The sequence below is a fragment of the Pinus tabuliformis genome, chromosome 5_2 (genome assembly GCF_031772625.1).
Source record: "Pinus tabuliformis cultivar Carrire ecotype Pingquan chromosome 5_2, CPIR1, whole genome shotgun sequence".
Classification (NCBI taxonomy): Eukaryota; Viridiplantae; Streptophyta; class Pinopsida; order Pinales; family Pinaceae; genus Pinus; species Pinus tabuliformis.
In genome coordinates this window covers 299,922,871-299,947,528 of record NC_142306.1, presented here as the reverse complement: position 1 = coordinate 299,947,528, position 24,658 = coordinate 299,922,871, and the positions used below count along the sequence as shown (strand labels likewise).

The 24,658-nt window shown below is 40.7% G+C and overlaps 1 protein-coding gene across 1 annotated transcript in view; it reads left to right on the top strand.

Moving 5' to 3' along the window:
• The window catches only part of LOC149158733 (ABC transporter C family member 14-like), a 414,770-nt gene that overhangs the window by 131,555 nt on the left and 258,557 nt on the right, over positions 1-24,658 (top strand). The window contains exons 6-8 of the mRNA XM_089434081.1: positions 20,871-20,957; positions 21,110-21,829; positions 22,768-22,932. Coding sequence (XP_089290207.1) covers positions 20,871-20,957; positions 21,110-21,829; positions 22,768-22,932 — 972 coding nt within the window. The remainder of the gene's footprint in view (positions 1-20,870; positions 20,958-21,109; positions 21,830-22,767; positions 22,933-24,658) is intronic.

Sequence of the window (24,658 nt, the reverse complement as noted above, 5' to 3'; positions counted from 1 at the left end):
TCTACATGAGTAATCATATTGGTAGGCATATGTATATTGATGTGATGATATGTTGGTTGCACTAGCTTTATGATTACACTTAGTATTAGCCTTATTATATGCATGTTAGGATAGGATGCATTGCATGCTCATTTTCTCATTAGAACTAATATTATATGATATTTCTCATGGTAGATTAGATGCATCTAAATTAAAATTTGCATATTTTACTTCTCTGTTGATTTTACGGCCTAACATTAAGCATGTGCGATCATGAGACGTTGCGAATGCATGCTGCCCCGTGTTTTTCATCTATTATATGTGCAGGTAACAGGTATATGGTAACCAAGAGATTGTTGGCATTATCGTGACCTCCCGTTTGAGTAGCTTCATCCACTTCTTCGAGAGATTACGTCCCAGTTGGAGCTAGATGTTACCCACTATATGGTTGGTGATATCCCTAGGAGAATTGTTTTCTTCAAGATGGTCCTCAGCTGGCAAGCAACATCCCCTTATAGCCACCAATTAGCTCATTGTGCCATTTCTCCGCCACCTGAGCCAGCCATGTGGTCCCTCACCCATTTGCCATGATCGTATGTTTGAAGGTGGACCTCCTGAACCTAAAGGTATGCCTTGTCATTTGGTAATTGAGTATTGTAGTTTTCTTATCATGGACACTTCTGGGCATGGATTAATGGGGGGATTCCATAGAAAGAGTGGGCTAGGTCTGTGCTCTTGTGCCTTAGACCCCTTTTAGATCTTAACCTTGGATTCTAGTCCCGTAGGATCTCTTTTATTGACCATTTGGCTTTAAGGATGGTATTTCACAAGAAACCTTTATTTTCGTTGTGTGGTCTCGCTCCCTCATCCGAATATATTACCCCATTTCCACTAATTATTATCTCATTCATCATTTCTCCCACCTGGGGCCACATTCCTCCAGTGTGTTTCTTACCCACCATTTTGTGGGTAATATCCCTAGGAGAATTTTTTTCTCGAAGATGGTCCTCAGTTGGAAGCCAGCAGCCCCTTGCAACCACCAACTAGCTCATCGTGCCATTTGTCCGCCACCTGAGCCAACCATGTTGTCCCTCATCCATCTGCCATGATTGTATGTTTGAAGGTGGGCCTCCTAAACCTAAAGGTATGCCTTGTCATTTGGAAATTGAGAATTGTAGTTTGCTTATCATGGACACTTTTGCGCATGGATTAATGGGGGGATTTGGCAGAAATAATTGGCTAGATCTATGCTCTTGTCCCCTAGACTCCTTTTAGGTATTAACCTTGGATTCTAGTCCCGTGGGATCACTTTTACTAATCTTTTTGCTCTAGGGATGGCATTTCATGGGAAATCCCGATTTTGGTTGCATGGTCCCACTCCCTTGTCCATTTATATTACCCTCTTTCCATTCATTATTATTCCATTCATCATTTCTCCCACCTGGGTCCACATTTCTCCATTGGGTCCACATAGGGTTAGAGTGCCCCTTCCCCTTGCCCACACCTTGGGTCATGGCCTGGAATGAAGCTTGGAGGTTGATGTAGCTAAAAAGAAAGATAAAGGCATATTGGCCACGTTCAACAGGAAAGTGTACCACAAAATGCAAATGATGGTTGGGACAAACACATTTAGTGTGAAAAACCGGTGACCTGAAACCCATTGCAACAAACTGATGATATTTCTCCTATTTGTTAAATTACTTGGACAAATTACTTGCAGTTTTCTATGGAAAATATTGAAATACATACAGTGCAGGCTACACAAAATAAAATACTGTGGAAACTAAATACTGCACTGGAGAGAAATAAGCATACACATATACACTGTTGTTTTTAGACAAATGTCCCTGAAAAAACCCATTGTGGGAAAATTGGTGCAGTAGGTGAGGGTTTTATTTATTATGCAGTAGTAATCATAGTACAAACCTTTAGTTGCTCAAACTGGCAATTTGATACTAGAAATATTGACAAGGAGATAGTGATAAAAATCTCACACTATCATTGGCAATCCAAATCTGATCTAGGCTTTGGATGGCTGGCCCCACGCTACCTCTGCACAGCCTCTGCGTCAGCCTACGCAGGTCCTCGTCATAGTCTATTAGCTTTGCATTAGCCTACGCAGGTCCGTGTCATAGTCTCTTGGCTCTGCGTCACCTCTTCTGATCTCTTGCTGGCTGGAACTTCGATCCTCTGGCCCTCCGGTCTCACACCTCAGCTTCTGGTTTTGGAATTCGACTTTCCTAACTAAATCTCAGACTTCCTCTAAAGCTTTGCGCTGCCTCTCTGAACCTCTCTCTTTCTTCTCTGCCTTGCACTCCCCGGATCTGGAAAACTCTCCTCCGGTCTACTATCCCTGCCCCTCTCTCACTGCTTCGACTTTACTAAGTCACTTCCGGCAACTCACAACTGCTACTCAGGAAATCAACTTCCCAGCGAAATCGAATTGCACAAGTGTGTTCTCCAAGTGCTCATCGAACTTATTATAATCTCTCATTGGACCACCAATGGCCAAGATTAAAACATAATCAATGGCTAAGATTAACTGGGAGTTGATCATCATCTTCTTCTAGAAGATTCACACATGATTTAATTAATACCCTTTAATTAACTAGATTTCCTAAGTTTAGACTTAGGGAACCATTTAAAAAAGTTAATTATTTTAATTAAATCATCTCTAGGTGGAATTTTCCCAAACGATTTCTGGGTATTGGAAAATGCATGTGTCTTAGCCTCTCTGCAAAATCTCGAGGCAAGAGCACATTTGATGCTACAAAAATCAACTCTCCCTCTTAGCGAGGAATGTGTTTTAGTGCTGCAACCCACTGAAGCATCACTTTGTCTCTGCACAATCTCCTGGTGCGTTGTTGATGTTTGTTTCTACTGCCCACCAACTACTACACAACTCTGATATGAGCTACATCTGTGCTGCTGCCAGCCCTATTGAATTGCTGCCAACACTACATCTACACTGCAACCCATCCCATCTACTACTGCTGCAACTGCAACATTTGCAATGGAAAAGCATCCAAAATACTAAACCAACTATGGTCAGTACGATACATCCGTTGTTTGAGTTCTGATTGCTGCTAGCCTCTGCACTGTCACTGAAGCCTTTGTGCTACTGCTTACTCTTCTCTGTGCCAACTGCACTGCTACCAAATTTGCTCTGTGATGCTCAGTCTCACACTGCTACTAGCTACTGCATCTGTCACTTTGGCACCTGATTGCACCAACTGCCATTGGCCCATCCTGCTATTACTGACTATGGGCTCCCGTAGCAAGGTCTTGATCCAAGCGGTGGACTCAAGGATCTTTCTCATCTTATAGCTCTCTAGGGCTACAACTCCATATCGCCCCACCTCACCCTTGGAGGCATTTCGACAATCATGGCAAACTCTTCCTCTAGTTTGGAGGACAGCCTGTCGATCTATACGGATGCAACTTGCTGATCCTGTTTCTCCTCCTTGTCCTTCTTTCTGAGAGGGCACTGAGTGCTATAGTGGCCCATCTCAACACACCTGAAGCACTTGATCTTCGAACTATCCTTCTTTCTTCTGTGTTGCTCCTGTCGCCCCTTTGATGCAAGGGCCACATCCTCTTCTTCCTTCACTCCCTTTGTCCCACTGCTACGACTACCACTCATGGTGGCCTTCACCAGATCATGCCTCATTTTCTCCTGCTGTAGATCAGCTCACACAGGTTCCCAATCTGGCGGTTTTTATTTGCCCAGGATACTCTAGACGAAAACTTGCCAGTCTTCAACGATATTTAGCGCTAATTGTACAAACTCAGAGGGCTGGGGCGCTGACCCTATTGAAGCCAGCTGGTACCAGTCATCCTGAAGCCTCATAAGGAAGGGGTCTACACGCTCTTCTTTCTTCATCCTTGTGCATCGCAGCTTCTCCTCTAAGTACATCTTCCGCTGCTCGAAAGATCCTTCGTACAACGTAGCTAATGCTTCCCACATTTGTCGGGCAGTATCCTTGCCAGCTATATGGGATACCACATGATCTCGAACTCCGTCGAGAATGATTCTCTTAACTCTCGCCATCTCAGCCTTGTACTTCTTGAGCGGATTTGCATCGGCAGGTACAACTACCACGCTATCGACATAAGTTTTGAGATCATGTTCATCTAGAAGGCAGGAAATCCTAGCCTTCCAGATCACATAGTTGGAGGCTCCATCCAACCGATCTTGATCTCTCAACCCAGCTAATGTCATCTCTCCTGAAAAAAGTCGAACTAATTCCTATTCTCCTCTGTGCAACTGTTGGCCAGCTATTCGCACTCTCTTTTGGAGTGGAAATCCCGCACACAACTACTGTTGCTCTGCTAATAAAATTCGAACTTCTTGCCTAGAAGTCTTCTGAGGAAGGAATTCCCTCAGTATGTTCTCTTCTCTTCTTCTGACTCTATTCTTCCAGCAACTACTGCAAAATAACTGCGTCCCAACTGAAGATCTGCTCTGCAAGGAAAAAAATATGTTGCTTCCTTCTGCCTCTGGAAAGCTTTGATATGGAAATCGAATTTCTCTGTCGACTCACTCAGAGAAATCGAACTTTCCTCAAAACTTCGACCTCCTTGGCCCAAGGACTGCATTGCCCCTAAGGGTTTCGAATTTCTTCCTTTGTAGTGATTCGAAAATCCTCCTTCCTTCTGCTTCTGAGCTCTTCTACTTACGATCTGTGCTCTGATACCATGTGAAAAATCGGTGACCTGATTCCTACTGCAGCAAACTGATGATATTTCTCCTATTTGTTAAATTACTTGTAGTTTTATGCGGCAAATATTGAAATACATACATTGCAACCTACACAAAATAAAATACTGCGGAAACTAAATACTGCATTGGAGAGAAATAAACACACACATATTCACTGTTGTTTTTGGACAAATGTCCCCGGAAAAACCCAATGTGGGAAAACCGGTGCAACAACTGAGGGTTTTATTTATTATGCAGTAGTAATCTGAGTACAAATCGTTAGATGCCCAAACTGTTAATCTAATACAGAGAAATACTGATACGGAGATAGTGAGAAAAATCTCACACTGTCACCGACAATCCAAATCTGATCTAGGCTTTAGATGGCTGGCCCCACGCTGCCTCTACACAACCTCTGTGTCAGCGTATGCAGATCTGCATCACAGTCTCTTGGCTCTATGTCACCTCCTCTGATTTCCTGCTGGCTGGAACTTCGATCCTTTGGCCCTCTGGTCTCACACCTCGGCTTCTGGCTCTATAATTCGACTTTCCCAGCTGAATCTCGGATTCCCTTTGAAGCTCTGCGCTGCCTCTGTGTGGCACTGCGCTGCCTCTCTGAACCTCTCTCTGTCTTCTCTACCTTACACTCCCCGGATTTGGAAAACTCTCCTCTGGTCTACTATCCCTGCCCCTCTCTCACTGCTTCGACTTTACTAAGTCACTTTCGACAACTCACAACTGCTACTCAAGAAATCGACTTCCCAGCAAAATCGAACTGCACAAGTGTGTTCTCCAAGTGCCCATCGAACTCCTTATAGTCTCTCGTTGGAGTACCAGTAGTCAAGATTAAAAGATAATCAATGGCTAAGATTAACTGGAAGTTGATCATTGTCTTCTTCTAGAAGATTCACACTTGATTTAATTAATACCCTTTAATTAACAAGATTTCCTAATTTTAGACTTGGGGAACTATTTAAAAAATTTAATTATTTTAATTAAATCATCTCTAGGTGGAATTTTCCCAAACGATTTTTGGGTATTGGAGAATGCATGTGTCTTACCCTCTCTGCAAAATCTCGAGGAAAGAGCACATCCGATGCTACAAAAATCAACATTTAGCACATGGGCAAAAGGCAATACATGAGCTCTACCCCATCAGCATGGCCATCACCCTGGTTCCTAGAGGTTCTATGAACCTCATTCATCATATAGGAACCCATGATTGTCCCAACCCCTGGTGGGCAATGAACTTCCCCACCTTAAAAGGGTGCATTCACTGCTATATCTTATACGTCATGCTCTCACCCCTTGAGCCCCGAGTAGTTAATCAAAGAAAATCATAAAAAAACAAAAGGCATATAAAGAAGGCTGGAAAAATCATGGTCGGGGCATCTCATGTACTATGATTGCTCCCTCCTATACATCATAAACCCAAGCGTGGGATTCCCTCTTATTAGATACCCTTGTACCTAGCATGTGACCCAAGGCTGCCCCTTCTCATTCCCCACTTCATTCACCTATTTGTCACATGCCACCACCTTTTGAAGGATGTACCTTGACTATATTATCCCCTTTAGAAGTAGAAACCACCTAATAGAATCATTGGTTAACCCCATTTGGAGTTTAGGGGACATTGGCACATCCCGAAGCCCATTATGGAAGGGCAGGCCATTATGAAGTCCCCACCTGTGGTCCATGATTGGTAAGCTCATTTACTATATTTCTCTAATGAATTGTTGTATTGGAAGGCTAGGGGACACATTGGATCTTATGCAAGATTGTAGATGGTCTACATTTTGGGTTTTGTCTCCCTATACGGGGTCCTAATCCTCCAGAGGGCTACATTGGCAAATGTAGGATGTGCATTGAGAGCCATGGGCCTCCCTAGCAGTAGACAACACTCCATGGATCCCCACAACCATTCAGAGATTGCTCGTGGTTCACTTATTGGACGAGGAAGATGCACCTGATCCAGATTTGTACCATACACTTGGCAAATGATCCAGGACTTGCATGACAATGTGGCATCACCTACACCATCATCCTAGCCGTTGCAGGCGATCTACATGCATCTTTGATTTGTTTGGAGACCCATGAGGACACTTGTGTGCGCCCACATTTCATTTGGAGCACCACAGGTTATTACAAGGGGCCAACCCCTTGTCCATTGCTTTTGAGGGTCCTATTCTTCATTATGGCACCCACGGACCTCATTAGGCCTTTTAGAGGACCCTAGGACATGCATAGATTATTATTTTACCTCTTGAGAGGCTTACTCTTTCATTTATGAGCTAAGTTTGGTGGGCTTGTCACCAAAAGTTGAATTATTAGAACATTATTTCATTTTTGGGGCTTATGTAGGCCAATGAGGCTAATTCGAACTCCTAATTTGTGTATAAATACAATTGATATGAGTTCATTTGCTCATCATCACTTTGGATAGGAACTCTTCTCTCTCTTGAGAATTTCGCACTTTCTCTAGAGGATGAATTAGAGCTTTATGGATGAATTTTGATGTGTGGATATTGGTCTATCTTCTCTTGGAGCTTCTCTCTTGTAAATTGTGAATGGTTGGATATACTCTGATGCATGTAAGTACGTGATTTTAATGTTATTCTTGTTTTACTTTGTCATATATATTGGACTGAGATTTACGATGTTCTAGAGCTAATTCTGCATCCATTTTTAGCTTAACATTGTGGAATTTTGTCTCTATAATAGCATCTTTCAATGTGACGGCCATGTAATATGAACAAAATCTCCTAGGGGTAATTCTATCGAAGGATTTGACCTTGATAAGCCATTTCCTTTGGATATCGAAGTATAAAAGCTGCAAGATTTCTTCTCCTTGTCCTAGAAGGTTAGCAAAGTGATCTTGACGCCTCCTTGATTGGGAATCAAGAAATCCTACTCATATTCATCATAGACTCCATTCTCCCAAAGATTAAGGCACTGATCTACCAAAAGGTGGTCACCAAAAATCACATTCTTTAACCTTCTTCCAGGTCTAGCCACATTGGGGCACCTAGGGCATTAGTTTCTCGACAAGATAACCCTCAAAAAAGTTCGATCTCCTAGGGTCTCCTATGCTGGTGTTTCCTCAAGGTCTCCTCCAAATTTGAAGCCATTCTGATGATGGAGTTGGGAGAAAAGCCAAGCCCTAGCTCCGGGATCAAGCCTTGCCTTAGCATCCACAAGGCTAGTACCTCGTAGGACCAAATCAACACCTTCAAGTGAAAAATTTTCTTTTAGTCTTTCCCACCTTGTCTAGGGTAAGAACCTCATCGGTTGCTATACTCATTCCCCCTATCCTAGATCGGGTCCACTTGGTCCCGTGTGGTCCCGCTCTTTTGAAAAGGCAATTCTTCAGAAACCATCCAGGATACCAATTACAATAAGGATTTTAGGGACTGGGAAGTTTCTTCATAAGCCATATCCCTTAAACCTAACCCTTAAATCCTCCCTTCCTTTCCCTAGAAAACATTGTACCTTGCTTAGAAAGCAAGCAAGCCTTATCCTTTTAACTCTTCCAGGAAAGGGATTATTAGAGTCACTCCACATCATTTTATTAACTTATGCTTTATCACTGACTCCATAATATACTCGGTCTCCTCCCATTGGTGAAAGTCCATAAATAGAAGGGAGCCTTAGCTGAGGTGACAGTGGGCTAAGTCTCTATTTGTTGCCCTTGGCCTAACATCTTCGCTTTAAGGATCCCCTTTAGGTCCCCTGCTTGTTTGAGCTGTAACAAGGTCCACATAGGATTATCTCTCCCCTTCCCCTTGCCCACACCTTGGGTTAGGCTTGGAATGATGCCCCAGAGGTTGATGCATATAAAAAGAAAGATAAAAGCATAATTGGCCACATTCAATAGGAAAATGCAAAAGATGGTCGGGACAAACACATTTAGCACGTGGGAAAAAGCCAATACATGAGGTCTACCCCATCATCATGGCCATCACCCTGGTTCCTACAGGTTCTATGAGCCTCTTTCATCATATAGGAACCCATGATTGTCCCAACCCTTGGTGGGCAATGAACCGCCCTACCTTAAAAAGGGGGCATCCACTGCTACATCTCACATTGTGAAAATTTCTAAAATGGAAATCCTACTGCAGTGATTAATATGATTTCTTCTACTTATTACTTTCAGAAATAAGTTATCTACTGTATTCTTACGACAAATATCGAAACATATTCTACTGCAACCTTCACAATTAAAACATTGCAGAAATTAAATGTAAGTAAAATGCCGGCACATATACAAACACAATGACACAATTATTTTTGGACAATTGTCCCCGGAAAAACCCAATGTGGGAAAACCAGTGCAGTAGATGAGGGTTTTATTATTCTTCAACAAAAATCAACATGTACAAAATTTCACCCAGTTGTATAGAACCGAGAAATATTTACAGGCATTCCTAAACAAGTGTCTGACCCAAGAGAGAGGTTCCTTCACCCTCTGCGTCTCTCTGGCTTGCCCAACGTCAATTTCTCTGGCCTCTCGACTGGCTTGCGCAATGCTTGCGTCACTCAAGCTAGCGCTGCCTCCCCTAGCGTCAATCTGCCCAGCGCTACTCCTTTTTCTGATCTGTGTCTTCGTCCCTATCTCCCTGACTGATGTTGAACCCTCTCTGTCTCTCCTACACCTGCAACTCTCCCTCTGAATCGATTTTCTCTTGCCGAACTTCGACCAATGAGAAAATCAATTTCTCTTGGGCAACTAAGCATCTGCCTGATGCATTTTCCAAATGACCCTCAAGCCCCTTCTTATATCTTCTTGTTGGGCAACCAACGACCTAGATTACATCTTAATCAAAGAATCAGATCGTTTTTGCTTGATCCATGGTTTTTTCTAGAAGTTTCACCCTTGATTAGATTAATACCCATTAATATTTTAATTTTCCTAAGTTTAGACTTAGGAACCCGATTAAAAATATTAATTATTTTAATAAAATCACTTCTGTGTGGAATATCTCAAAACGCTTTCTGGGTTCTTTGGAATACCTATGCCTAAGCCTCCCTGCAAAATTTGAGACTTAGAGCACATCCGATGCTACCCCAAATCAACACTCCCTGTTAGCGAGGAATGTGCTATATCAATACACTGCCTCTCTGCATACTGCTCTGACTCTGAAGCATCGTCTTTGTGTTGCTGATGTCTGACATACTGTCCACCAACCACTGCGTCGCTCTTGCTACTGACTGCTTTCTTTGACACTGCTACTATCAATGCTACATCTGTACTGCAACTCCCTCTGAATCGTTGCATCCATGTTGCTGTTGGCACTACTTATGGCAACCATCTCTGCACTGTATCCTGCTCCTGCTATCGAATTTTTTTTTCAACCATATGCAACTGCTTTCTGAATTGAGTAAACTTAGCTCTTCTAAGAGCCTTTGTGAGTATATTGGCCACCTTGTCTCCCGTGGGAATATATTGTAGTTGTACTGCCCCACGCTGAACACAGTGTCTAATAAAGTGACAACAGATATCTATATGTTTCGACTAATCATGAAACACTGGATTGTCAGAGAGTTTGATGCAACTCTGATTATCGTAGTAAACCTTGGTCGCTTCCATCCTTTTCCTGAATAAGCTCACAAGCAATTTTTTGAGCCATATGGCTTCGCATGTAGCTGTGTTGGCTGCCATATATTCTTCTTCTATTGAACTCAGTGCTACCGATTTCTGCGTCCTATTGCACCAAGATATCATCCTTGATCCAACACTGAAGCAGTACCCAGAGGTACTTTTTCGGTCTACTGAATTACCTGCCCAATCTGCATCGGTGAACCCATTCAGTCTGATATCCTCCCCTCTAGAATACTTCAACCCATATCTGACTGTTACTTGTACATACCTAAGTCTGTGTCTTGCTGCTGCCCAATGGACCCTTTTTGGTTCAACCATGAATTGACTAAGAGTGTTGATTGCAAAACAAATGTCTGGCCTAGTGTTGACCAGATACATAAGCGACCCAATGAGCTATTTGTACAAGGTGGGTTCTACTTCTTTATCCTCTAATGCATCTATTTTCTTCCAGTTGGTGATCATAGGAGTAGCCATGGGTTGGCAATCCTGCATTTTGAATCTTTTCAGAATCTTTGTAGCATACCTTCCTTGACCAAGGAAGATCTCCCCATTCTTTTGCTAAACTTCCAACCCCAGAAAATAATGCATCAATCCCAAGTCCTTCATGTCGAATTTGACTTCAAGATTCTTCTTGCAGTCCTGGATGAGGCTAGATCATCTACATATAGTACCAAAATAAGTGGATCATTCTCTACCAGTAAATAATAGAGATTGGGATCTGCATCACTCTTGACAAATCCCAACTGCTGCAAGTAACTATCAATTCGACCATACCATTCTCTAGGTGTTTGCTTGAGCCAATACAGGGCTTTCTTTAACCTGCAAACATGAGACTTCTTCTCATGAGTTTCGAAGCCTTCAGGTTGTTCTATATACACCTCTTCTTCTATCACCCCGTTCAAGAATGTTGTCTTGACGTCCATCTGGTGAATCTCCCATCCCATTTGAGCTGCTAGGGATATAACAGATCTGATAGAGGTGTAACGAGCAACTGGGGCGAAGGTCTCTTCATAGTCTATCCCTTCTTTCTAAGCATACCCCTTTGCCACGAACCTTGCCTTGTACTTCTCTATGCTGCCGTCTACAACATACTTGATCTTGTAGATCCATCGTGAACCTACAACTGATCTATTTTCTGGTCTAGGTACTACTTCCCAGACATCATTCGTCATGATGGAGTTGTACTCTTCCACTATGGAAACCACCCATACTTGGTTTTGAACAGCTTCCTGAAAGCTAGAGGGTTCTCCAACCTGAGCTACCAATGCTTGGTATCTATTTGGTTGTCTGCGCTGCCTTTTTTCGGCTCTAGGAGCTCCAACAAACTCCTCTGCATCCCTGAGAGTTTGCCGCACTTCTCTGCTCATTCTACCACTAGTGGTGGGATGATCAACCAATTCTTCCTCCTGTTCTCGTTGTTCCGCCCGTTGAGAAGCATTTGCATTTCCTCCCTCTAAGGAAATAGTAGTACTTGTCATTGTACTTAACCCATGCGTATGCTCTCCTGCCGGTCCTTCTTGCCGCCCCTACTGCTCTTGGACTAATGGAACATCTCCTGACTAATCTTCTGCAGGCATTTCACGAGATTTCCTGAAAGATCTATCTGCGATGAATTTTGCATCCCGTCATACTACAATCTTCCTACTGCTTGGAATGTAGATTCTATATGCCTTTGAGGTCTCGCTATATCCTACGAGATACCCCTTCTTGTTGCACTTCTCGTCTGGAATGTGGCAATACGCCACGCTTCCAAATATCTTGAGATGACTGACTTCCGACTTCTTCCCTGTGAATACTCCTTCGGGCATTCTTTTCCCTAGTGCTTTATGAGGAGTTCTATTCTAGATTTATATTGCCGTGTTGCAAGATTCTGCCCATAGATACTTTGGTAGTTCTTGATCATACAACATGGCCTTGGTTGCCCCAACAATAGTTCGGTTCTTCCGTTCTGCCACTCCATTCTGCTCCGGATTATATGGAGTTGTCCACTCTCTTTTGATGCCCTCCTTTGCGTAGAAATCTGTGAAATCCTTGTCTATATATTCTCCATCGTTATCTGAACGCAATACCTTTATCTTTTTCCCTATCATATTTTCAACAAGAGCCTTGAACTCTCAGAAACGATCAAAGACCTCATCCTTCGTCTTTAAGAAATAGATCCAGGTTTTTTGGGAGTGATCATTGATAAAAGTGATGAAATATTCTCCACCACTAAGAGCCCTTGTGGACATAGGTCTGCAGATATCTGAGTGTATTAATCCTAATGCATCCTTTGCTCTATTGTTGCTTCTGGGAAAAACTACTTTAGCGTACTATCCTGGTACACATCCTCTGCATAAGTCATCATGTTCATTGCTTAGGACTGGTACCACTATAACTGTCTCTCTGAGCATCCTTAGTGTTCCATGGTGTAAGTGCCCCATTCTCCTGTGCCATAATTCATTTCGTTCCTTCTCACCATTATAGTTGCTGCCTATTAGTGCCATTGGCGATTCGAGCTGCAACCTATACAACTTGTTGCTTCGAACCCCAATTTTCTTTCCTCTTCCAGCCTGGATGCTTAACGTATACTTTCTTCTTGACAAAGTATACATCATATCCCTTGTCCTGTAACTGGGACACTGAAATTAGATTCATCCCTAATCCTGGCACATGTAGAACATTGGTGGCTCAGATGTTGGTCCCTTCTTCCGTCTGAAAAGCTATGGTGCCTCTCCCTACTGGAGTACATTTCATTCTGTTTCCCATAGTTATTTGGAAGTCCATCTGTTCTTCTTGATAACTCGAGAAATTTTCTCGTACTCCAGTCATATGAGCTGAAGCCCCGCTATCAATGTACCAAACATCTGCTGATGCTGAATTAGCTAAGCATGTGAATTCTTCATCTAATCTGGTAGATAAATATGGGATATTTTGAGTATCCATATTGTGCCAATTTCTGATGCTAACATATCCCAGGAACTGCTGTAGGAAAATACTGCGTCCCACTTGAATTAACCCTCCTTTTTGAATCTTCTGATGTGTTGTTCCTTCACTGATGAATTTCGACTGCAAAAGACTTTCCTCTTTGTTGGCTCACTCAGAGAGAGTTTTCCACGAAATCCAATCTCTTTGGTTTGAAATGCTCAATCCCCTGGGAGATTCGAATTTCTTTCCTTGCAGAAATTTCGCATTTCCTTCTTTTCTCATCATTGGATCTTCCGACTTTTCTCTTCTGTTTCCCTGTAGCTTTGATACCATGTGCAAATTTCTAAAATGGAAATCCTACTGCAGTGATTAATATGACTTCTTCTACTTATTACTTTCAGAAATAAGTTATCCACTGTATTCTTACTTCAAATATCGAAACATATTCTACTGCAGCCTTCACTATTAAAACATTGCAGAAACTAAATGTAAGTAAAATGCCAGCACATATACAAACACAATGACATAGTTATTTTTGGACAATTGTCCTCGGAAATAGCCAATGTGGGAAAACCAGTGCAACAGATGAGGGTTTTATTATTCTCTAGTGAAAATCAACGTGTTCAAAATTTCACCTAGCAGTATAGAATTGAGAAATATTTACAGACGTTCCTGAACAAGTATCTGACCCAAGAGAGAGGTTCCTTCACCCTCTGCGTCTCTCTGGTTTTCCCAACATCAATTTCTTTGGCCTTTGGACTGGCCTGTGCAATGCTTGTGTCACTCAGGCCAGCGTTGCCTCTCTCAGCGTCAACCTGCCCAGCGCTGCTCCTTCTACTGCTTTGTGTCTTCGTCCCTATCTCCCTTATTGTTAAAATTGGCAACTAGGGCCAAACTCCACATGGGTCATCTTATTTATGACAACTGATATTTTTATTGGATTCCTCTCTTCGAGAGGTGTAGGATTGATCAAAAGATCATCCGATTCCGACATGTACAAATGAAGTTATGAATTTAGTTTGATTATGGACAAATTGTCAAGGTTGGCCAACAGACTTATGTAGGCTCAAAAGCCCAACAGTCATGTCCTTTCATCCTCAATGTTTGCTATAAATTCATGATGCCTGAGCCTCATTTGGACAACACTCATTCACTCACATCTCTCTCTCTCCTCATTAGATTGGGTACACATTTTCTGGGCAGCTTTCTCTCTCACACGTGCGAAGGAAAGGGGGACGATTTTTTGTTTTAGGTGTTGACCAGTTTGACTAAATTTCAGAGGTTGTTTTCTTGGGTTGTGTTGACTAGCGTTGACCTTCTTTGACTGTGGATTTGGCGTTGACTGTACTAGGGCTAGCTGCAGGGTTGACTTTCGTTGACCAGTTTTGACTGGAATTTTTCGCACTGCTTTGGGCTGATTAGACTTGTTGTTGGAGGCCAAAGTTGACTGGGTTTGACCAAGCTAAATTGAGGAAGAATTCTGTCCTGTTGACCAGCGTTGACTTTTTTGGTTAGGGTTCTTTTGCTACTGTCATAAATGATCAGATTTGTAAATTGTACTCTCTGCTGAACTATTGAAGAATATAAGAAGAATTGATCAAGGGTTTCCCCACATTGGGGTTTGTCCTTGGCTGGTGCCACATCTTGTGTCCTATTGTCTTGGTTTGTCTTTCACTGTTTATGTTCTATCTGCATTTTACTATCATGTTGATGTGATTGCTAAACTAGATCAGTGTTGCAAGAACCGTCCCGCCCCAAGGATCCAAAGGCAGGTCCGCGTCCTATACGGATCCGCCACCGATCCTTCGGTGGAACCGCGGATCGGAAATCGGATCCGCGGTTCCTCCTTTTTTTGGCGATTCCTGCAAATTTGAATTCATGGGGGCCCGATCCACGGCTCCTACTGCCCAATTTGCGGTTCCTATTTCCTGATCCGTGGATCCAGAAAGGATCGCGTGTGGATTTGTGGAGGTTCGGCAGTGTATCCACTACGGATCGCGAGCGGATCCGAGAGAAGGTGGATGGTTTTGTGAGGTTTTTTTTGTTTTTGGAAATTTCGAGCTGTTCTGTGAGGAAATTCACTTTCCGAATACTCCCAAGGTACCCCTTGATGCTTCCTAGATGCTCCCTAATGGTAATGTTAAATTCTTAAAGTAAAAGTTACATTCTCTTTTATCTTTCATTTCCATCCTTTTACTTAATTTTTAACATTACCATGAAATGACTCAAAATGTTTGAGAGTGGTTCCAACCTCATCGGACTTCATATGGAGAAAATAGAATTTCATATCCAGTTCAAAATTCAGCAGACTTAACAGTTTTCAAGATCAATGGGATTGTGGCGTTTCATTGGATTATATCATGTATGAGGGCATGTGATTGGCATTTAATCAAGAGCAACAAGCCCTATATGTACCCCAGTGTTGGTGTTATTGATTGTTGAACTCCTTTGTCATGGCCTTAGCAATTATGTACCCTTCACTCAAGTCAAAATCATTGATCAGGCATGTTAAGATTTCTCTACCATATTATAAGGCTTGGATTAAGCTGTTTGATCAAAATTAGGCAATGTTGACAAAAATCCCTATAGAATGGAAGTAGATGCAAAGGCTAGACAAGAGAAGAGGAATCTAGATTGTAGACGGTTGATGCTGGAATAATTAATCATTGATGTACAATGGATGCCATATATATCTTGATTTATGTAAAAATATGCATGTTTTCATGTCTTCTACAACTAATTTTGTATTTTGGAATTTTTTTTAATATAATTGCAAAAAAATATTAAAAAGTTATATATATATATATATAGTAGACGCTTTCGAGATGCTTAGCTTCCTAGATTTTTGGAAAATAACGCTTCTGCGTCCCCGCTTCCAAAAAACGTCCCCATTTCGTCCCCGCTTCGTGCAACATTGAACTGGATATTGATATTGAGCTAATAAAGAAATTGAAGTAAAATTGCTCTAAAGCATAGAACATACCATTGTTGCCTAAAATTAACACCTGAACCCTCTCTGTCTCTCCTCCACCTGCAAATCTCCCTCTGAATCGATTTTCTCTTGCCGAACTTCGACCAGTGAGAAAATCGATTTCTCTTGGGCAACTGAGTATCTTCTTAGTGCATTTTCCAAATGACCCTCAAGCCCCTTCTTTTATCTCCCTGTTGGGCAATCAACGGCTTAGATTACATCTTAATCAAAGGTTCAGATCGTTTTGGCTTGATCCATGGTTTTTTCTAGAAGTTTCACCCCAGATTAGAGTAATACCCATTAATATTTTAATTTTCTTAAGTTTAGACTTAGGAGCCTCATTAAAAATATTAATTATAAAAATAAAATCACTTCTGGGTGGAATTTCCCAAAACGCTTTCTGTGTTCTTTGGAATACCTGTGCCTAAGCCTCCTTGCAAAATTTGAGACTTAGAGCACATCCGATGCTACCCCAAATCAACACACACATCATGCTCTTACCCCTTGAGCTCCTAACAGTTAATTAAAGAAAAATCATAGAAGGAAAAAAGCATATAAAGAAGGTTGGAAAAATCAAGGTCGGGGCACCTGATGTATCACGATTGCTCCCTCCTATACATTATATACCCAAGTGTGGGCTTCCCTTTTATTAGCTATCCTTGTACTCTAGCATGTGGCCTAGCGTTGCCCCTTCTCATCCCTACTCCATTCATCTCTTTATCACATACCACCACCTTTTAAAGGATGTGCCTTGGACACATTATCCTCTTTAGAAGTAGAAACCACCTAATAGGATACTTGGTTAACCCCATTTGGAGTTTGGAGACATTAGCACATCCCAAAATCCATTATGGAAGGGTAGGCCATTATGAAGTTCCCACCTTTTGCCCATGGTTTATAAGCTTTTTTATTCGATTTCTTTGATGACTTGTTGCATTGGAAGGCTAGGGGACGCATTGGATCTTATGCAGGATTGCAGTGGACTCCATCTTGGGTTTGGTCTCCCTATGCAGGGCACATGTAGTGTGTGTTTTGAGAGCCATGGGCCTCCACAGTAGTAGATAACACTCCATGGATCCTCGAGGATGTTCAGAGATTGCTCAAGATTCACCTATTGGACGAGGAAGATGCACCTTGTTCACCTTTGCCCAACCAGCTCCACAGATGCACCATGCACTTGGCAGCTGACCCAGGACTTGTAGGATGACGTGGCATCACTTACAACATCATCGAAGCCCTTACAGATGATCTACATGCATCTTCAACTCATTTGGAGACCCATGAAGTTATTATTGTGCCCCCACACCCATTGGGAACACCACAGGTTTATTGTTTGGAGAACAAGGGGCCAACCCCTTGTCCATGACTTTTGAGGGTCCTATTCTTCATTATAGCACTTATGGACCTCATCGGGCCTCTTGGAGGGCCCTACGACATGTATTATTTATCATCTGACCTCTTAAGAGGCTTATTATTTCATTTATGAGCTAGTTTGGTGGGCTTGTCACCAAAAGTTAGGTTATTGTTACATTATTTTATTTTTGGGGCTTATGTAGGCGTAAGAGACTAATTCAAACTCCTAATTAGTGTATAAATACAAGTGAGATGAGTTCATTTTCTCATCATCACTTTGGATTGGATCTCTTTTCTCTCTTGAGAATTTCACACTTTTTCTTGGAGGATGAATTGGAGCTTTATGGATGAATTTTGATGTTTGGATTTGGTTTATCTTATCTTGGAGCTTCTCTATTGTCAAATTGTTGATGGTTGGATATGTTCTATTACATGTAAGTACATGCTTTTAATGTTATTCTTATTTTACTTTCTCATATACATTGGATTGGGAATTTCACTATTTTTAGGGCCAATTGCTACATGCATTTATTGTTTACATTATGGAATTTTGTCTCTATATAGCATCTCTCAATGTATGGGCCATGTAATTCTGAATGAAATTTCCTAGGGATAATTCTACTAACGAATTCATCTTGATAAGCCATCACATTTTGCAAGTCGAAGTATAAAGCTTTAAGGTTGCTTCTCCTTGTCCTAGAAGACAAGCAAAGTAGTCTTCAGGTCTCCTTTATAAAAAAACAAGGTCCTCATTCATGTTTATCATGGACTCCATTCTCCCAAGACTAAGCCACTGATCTACCAGGAGGTGGTCACTCAAAAATCAACTATTTTTCACCTTCTTCTAGGTCTAGCCAAGTTGGGTCACTTAGGGCATAACTTTAATGACAAAGTAGCCCTCCAAAAAGTTCATCTCTTAGCCTCTCCGGCATTGGTGTGTCCTCAAGTCCTCCTCCAATTTTGAAGCCATTCCGACGATGGAGTTGTGAGATAACCCAAGCCCTAGCTCTGAGATCAAACTTTGCCCTAGTGTTCCCAAGGCTAGCGCCTCATAAGATCAATTTGACACCTTTAAGAGAAATTTCTTGCTTTTATCCTTTCCCTTTCCTTGTCTGGGTTAAGAACATCATTGGTTTCTAGATTCTCCCCCCTTGACCTAGGCTGGGTCCACTTGGTCCCGTGTGGTCCCATATCTTTGAAAGGTGAATTCTTCAAGAAGCATTCGGGAAGTCGAGGTCAATAAGTGTTTTTGGACTGGGAAACTCCTTCATAAGGCATATTCTTCTAAACCTAACCCTCAAGTCCTCACCTCCTCCTAGAAATCTTCGTACCTTGCTTGACAAGCAAGAAAGATCTATTCTTAAACCCCCTTCTAGGAAAAGGATTTTAAGCGTCTCTTCATATCCATTGGTCGATTTATCCCTTTCAAGTGACCCTATATATATACCGGGTCTCCTCCCATTGGTGAAAATCCGTAAAGAGTAGGGAGTCTTAGCTGAGGTGACAGTGGGCTAAGCTTCCATCATTGCCCATTGATCTATTAGTTTCCCCTTAGGAATCCCTTTTATGATCCTTGCTAGTTTGAGCGGTAACAGGTCCAAGGAGGTTAAAATGGTTAATAGACCACTCTCTAGCAGCTAGCTTTGACCCAACTGCTAGTTTTGACTTAATCCCATGTTGACTTCCTCTTATGTAATTTGACTTGGGCCACAGAGACTAGATCTCCAACACCCTTTCCCTTTTGGAAAATCTGGAATATGGGTTTTGCTGCTTAGGTCTTACTCTATAATTATTAATGACTGTCTCTGTTTTTCCTCATCCTCTAGGATGTTGACACATCATCACTTAATTGCCATGCCATCCTGCCTTTGTGCTTGATCTCCAATGCCTTGCATGACCTCAAATTCTGACACCTAGGTTTTCTTTGTGTCATTGTGCTGCTCACTTTTGATGCAATGCATGCAAGATTTTGCCCAGCACTCTTCCTAAAAATTCACCTAGAATATTCCTTATACTGTTGACCAAGTTTGACCAAGCCATAACTTTTCACCAAATGCTTTGATCTGAAAATTTCCATGTGATATGGCATCCTCTAGTCTTGCTCTACAATCTGAGCTTGGCTTGACTTTTTGACCATTTAGACCACTTTGCACAGGAAGCGTGAATTGCCTTGGAAAATGTGAAAGTTGTGAGAAGAGATTGCTATGATGCTAGAGAAATCATGAGTAATATTGTATAGACACTATAGGTCAAGGTCACCTATAAACTCTATAGACACTAACTGTGTGGAATGACATAGGTGCACCTTGACATGGGTTGGACTGGCCCATACATCACCCCTACAAAATGCAGAGGCTCCCATAAAACTACGAGTCCTTATGAGAAGGCTAGCAAGGTCCTCCAATTCGATCAGGGATGAGATTGCCCAGATGAAGCTTTCAAAGGAAAGGGCATGGTCCAACCCAAAGAAATAGATACAGACTCAAATTGACAAGACACCATTCTAGGATACCTAATACAGAGCCTCACATGGTTTTTACATGGCTTTGATTTGCGACCTTGGGCTTACAATGGTGGTGAATGATGCACTGAAAAAATCTATGTACTTCCACTGACAGAGGGGTAATAGGAGGTAACAGCCTTGATTCATATTTGATCAGTGTTTGTGTTAAAGAGTCATACACTGTTAATGCATCAACGAATCACTTTCTCTGTCATGGTTTTGATGTTTGAAGTTTTTTTTAACTTGATCAGAACTTTTGAATTGGACCAAATTGAAAAGTGCCGAGCCTAATGAAATCTTCTCAATATTTACTAGATTACTTATATTAGATCTAAGGCTATGTTGGAGCCCTGAGCGATTAAAGCTATTTTTCTATTCATTCTGGTAACGAGTAGAGCTTTTTGAATATTGTGTTGTGCAGAATTCATGTTGGAAATTGTGGATTTTCAGATGTTGAATGATGAATTGAATATATAGGTAAATAAACATCAGGTGTATCAGATCACAATCAATCATGAAAAGTTTCCAGTATTTTTTCTATATGTCAAATACTCTCCTGGCATATATGTACACATTTGCAAATAGTACAAAGGGACTACGTGGTAATTCAACTAATTCAACCCTAGTTAAAAATCCTGTTTCTTGAGTCATTACTAAATCCTTTTGACTACAATGCTAATTTTGGATCCTCAATATGATTCCATTTCCATGTGCTTGTCATGTGATTGCTATTATACATAACATTTTTTTGTTAACCAGTTGGTCCATGCCAATGCTATAGTTATGTTTTGTAATATATTTCATTTTTGGTTGCCCTTATTTTCCTTGGCTGAAAATTTGTAATTTTTTATTACAGGAATGCATTAGAAGTGCTTTAAAGAACAAAACTGTTATTCTAGTGACACATCAAGTGGAATTCTTGCGTGAAGCGGATATGATAATTGTAAGAATAACTATCCCCTTTTTTAACAAAAAAATCTACCTTAGACTATGACATGCTTTGAATTTTTCAAAAGGTTGATAAAGTTATTCAGATTTTTTCCTTTTCTGTTTTATGTCTGGGATAACAACACTAGATGTGGTGAATTGTTTCAGGTTATGAAAGGAGGACATATTATGAGCTCTGGTACATATGATGAACTTTCCCAACAAGGCACTGTCTTCGGAGAACTTGTTGATGCACACAATAAGGCATTAGATGATGTAACAGTACAATATGATATGGACTATGACACGACCAGAGATGATTGGATAAGTCAATCATCATGCTCAATTACTACTGATCCAACCCAGTTGCCATCTAGTCCTTCTAGTCATTGCTCGAAGCATGTGAGAGGGAATGCTTTGTATGATCAAAGATCCCAAATGTTTAACGAAGATACACATGAGCAGAATAGGGTGGAGAATAAATTTGATGATGATAATTTTTCTTCTAGCCTAATAGATGAAGAGGAGAGAGCTATTGGCCGTGTAAATATGTCTATTTACTGGGCATATTGGACAAAGTCCTTCTGGGGGCTGCATATAATTGTTTTATTATTCATTCAAACATGCTGGCAAGCATTGCAAATATCGAGTGACTTTTGGTTGGCAGACTTCACCTCAGAAGGAACAAGTATAAATCCAAGAAAATTTATTAGTGTTTATTCATATTTAGCAATTGGAAGTGGGTTTTTTGTTTTGATGCGGTCTCTATTGATTTCTATTTCTGGACTGAGGACAGCACAAGAATTTTATCAAACTATGTTGGACAGCATCTTTCGGGCTCCCATGTCTTTCTTTGACACTACACCCACTGGAAGGATTCTTACAAGGGTTAGTGACATGATCTCTTCACATTACCTGTTGCGATATATTTTTTTTGGTTTTCACATATTGAACGGTAGTGTATGTAAAGCATAAGATTGGATTGTTTTACACGTTAAAATATCTTTCATTTGTATGCAAAGCATAACACTGGATTGATTACGCATGTTAAAATCTTTTCCATCTGTACATTGTTTATGTATACATTGGAATAGAGCTCTGCTTTGAGCAAATTCATATAGGTTCGTGCCATTTACAGACATTGACAAACTTTAGTACTTAGATCTATCCAAGTGTTGTGCATTAGCCTCACAAAATCTAAATTCTTGGGCTGACTCTTTGGCAAAACATGAACAATGCTGGTTATGTTCTTGAATACTTTGAACTTGATGTGAGATAATGTTGATTAGGTATTAACCTGTGAGATTATCAGGTGATATACAAAGATGTTTGCAGTAAAGACAGTTTAATAGCTATTGAATATTCTTTTATTGAAGCAAATATCCCATCTTCTTCTACGGTAGCTTGATTACATGTGGCTCTTGATCTGGCCATGTCCTGACTAATCTTTCTGAAATTTTGGTCTTGTATTTACAGTTTGGAAAAATTATAATGCTTGACATTCTAGATGACATTTAACCATGGGCATTTTTATTTGTCAAAGTCGGGTTTGTAGTGTTTGTTGTTTGATCGAATTTCAGTATGACATTTATTGGTTGGTTCGTTTTTCTGTTTAAGATTTTTAAGTTATTATTTCTTCTTATTTAGTAATTCAAGAATACAGAGATGAATTCAGAGATTGCATAGCACTCACAAATGTAACAAGACAATGTCTTTATACTAAAAATTCCAGGGCATCATGGGCTTCCAATGGGATGATTTTATGATGTTTCAGAGTTCAATAAGGCTTTAGATCAAGTGCAAATTAATTTTATTGATGTTTCCAGTCGTCTACAGATCAGCAGAAGTTGGACTTTGATATTCCATTTGTTTATGGCTCAAGCTTGGCAAATGGTTTCCAGCTTATTGGGGTGCTTTTTGTTACATGCAAAATAACATGGCAGATGTTGTTTGTCATCGTTCCCCTGGGATGGGCTTACGCAGCATATCTGGTGAGTTTTTATTGAAATAAAACAAATTGGTTTAATGAGATTGTAAATAATGTAAATAAATGTGAAGTGTGGTTCATCCAATGAGAACCAAAATAAGGCTTGTATATATGTTCTATGAAAAGAGTAGTTATGGAATTCAATAATTTACATTATTTCTTTTTTGGTATATGCTTGGATATCAGAAGAGCCTGATTTCTATTTTCTCTTGATAAAAGGATATTTATAATATGTATATATCCTTAAGAAAGTTGTTGACAGTCTGAAAGTTAATACCCCTGAGAACTTGCGAGACTTCTGGGGACATTGTAAATCTTAACTTTCAAATAAGATATGCAAGAGGCATTGCTCTTGTAAATTGACACAAGTTATTATCCAAGTTTGTTTTTAAATATTGTTCTAGTAGATTTCCAAACTGGAACAAGTTACCCATATGATTTTAGGGTAGTCCAAGTCAATTTAGGAACCTCTTGGCAACTGGGATGGACTGCTTCATTATGTTCAGTTGCAATCAGTGTGCTTAGCTTTTTCAATATCAGGATATTTCTAGGTGAGTTAATATTTTCAAACTATAGCTTACAGATCAAGAGCTACTCTGTTTACTATATCACTAATTTTTACTTCTTGCCTATCAGTAACCTTCAAAGTTCATACTTTATTGTCAGTAGTTATCTAGCATAAGCTGTCTCCATAGGGTCAGATATCTTACTCATAAATTGAAGCATATTTTTGGTGTTCAATATTTATATTGATTCCCCATTTGTGTAGCCATGAATTATCTATACCGTACGATATATATGCAGGATTGAATTCTGTCATCTTGGGTTCATTAGTATTAGTTGAATTTTTAGAACTCTATCAGAGCAGATTTAGCAAGCATAAACTGTGGATATACTGCTATCGAAGTTCATTAGCATGCAGCCAACTATGAGGCACTATAGTGTTAAGTGCACATTTAATGCTTGAATTTTTAAATGTATAATATTCTTTATGTACTTTATTATTTTTAGATTTTTATTCCTATGTTACTAGATCTGCCTATTAGTTGAAATTTCCTTGCACTGTAGGTTTGGTCTATGACTAGACTAGCACATAAACACACTAGCAATGCTCAACCAAAAACAACTTTGCACAACAGAATATAACAGCAATGAGATCAACAACAGTACACAAGATTTTTGGCCCAATCAAGGAGGCAACGGGCAACCTGTTACCCACCACTAGTGGGTGACCCCTATAGGAGAGTTTTTATCCTAGATTTGTCTTCAGCTGGAAACCACCAAATAGCTCAATGTACTACCATTCTTCGCCACCTGAATCAGCCATTGTGTGCCTTCACCATCTGTTATGATCGTATGTTTGAAGGTGGGCCTTCCAATCCCAAAGGGATGGCTTTTCATTATGTAATTGGGTGTTTATGCTTGCTTTTCTTGGACACATTTGGACATGGATTAGTGGGGGGATTCGGCGGAAAGAATGGGCTTGGATTGTACTCTTGTTCCCTTGTCCCAACTTGGTGGTTAATCTTGTATCCTAATCCCGTGGGATCTCCTTAATTGGCTACTAACTTTAGGAGTTGCACTACATGGGAAACCCTGATTTTGGTGGCATGTTCTTGCTTAATGACACCATATATCTCACTCCCCTCCGCTCATTATAACCCCTTTTGACACTTCCCATCTGGGTCCACATTTGTTCATTGGGTCCTGTTGACCCTGCCGCCTACACC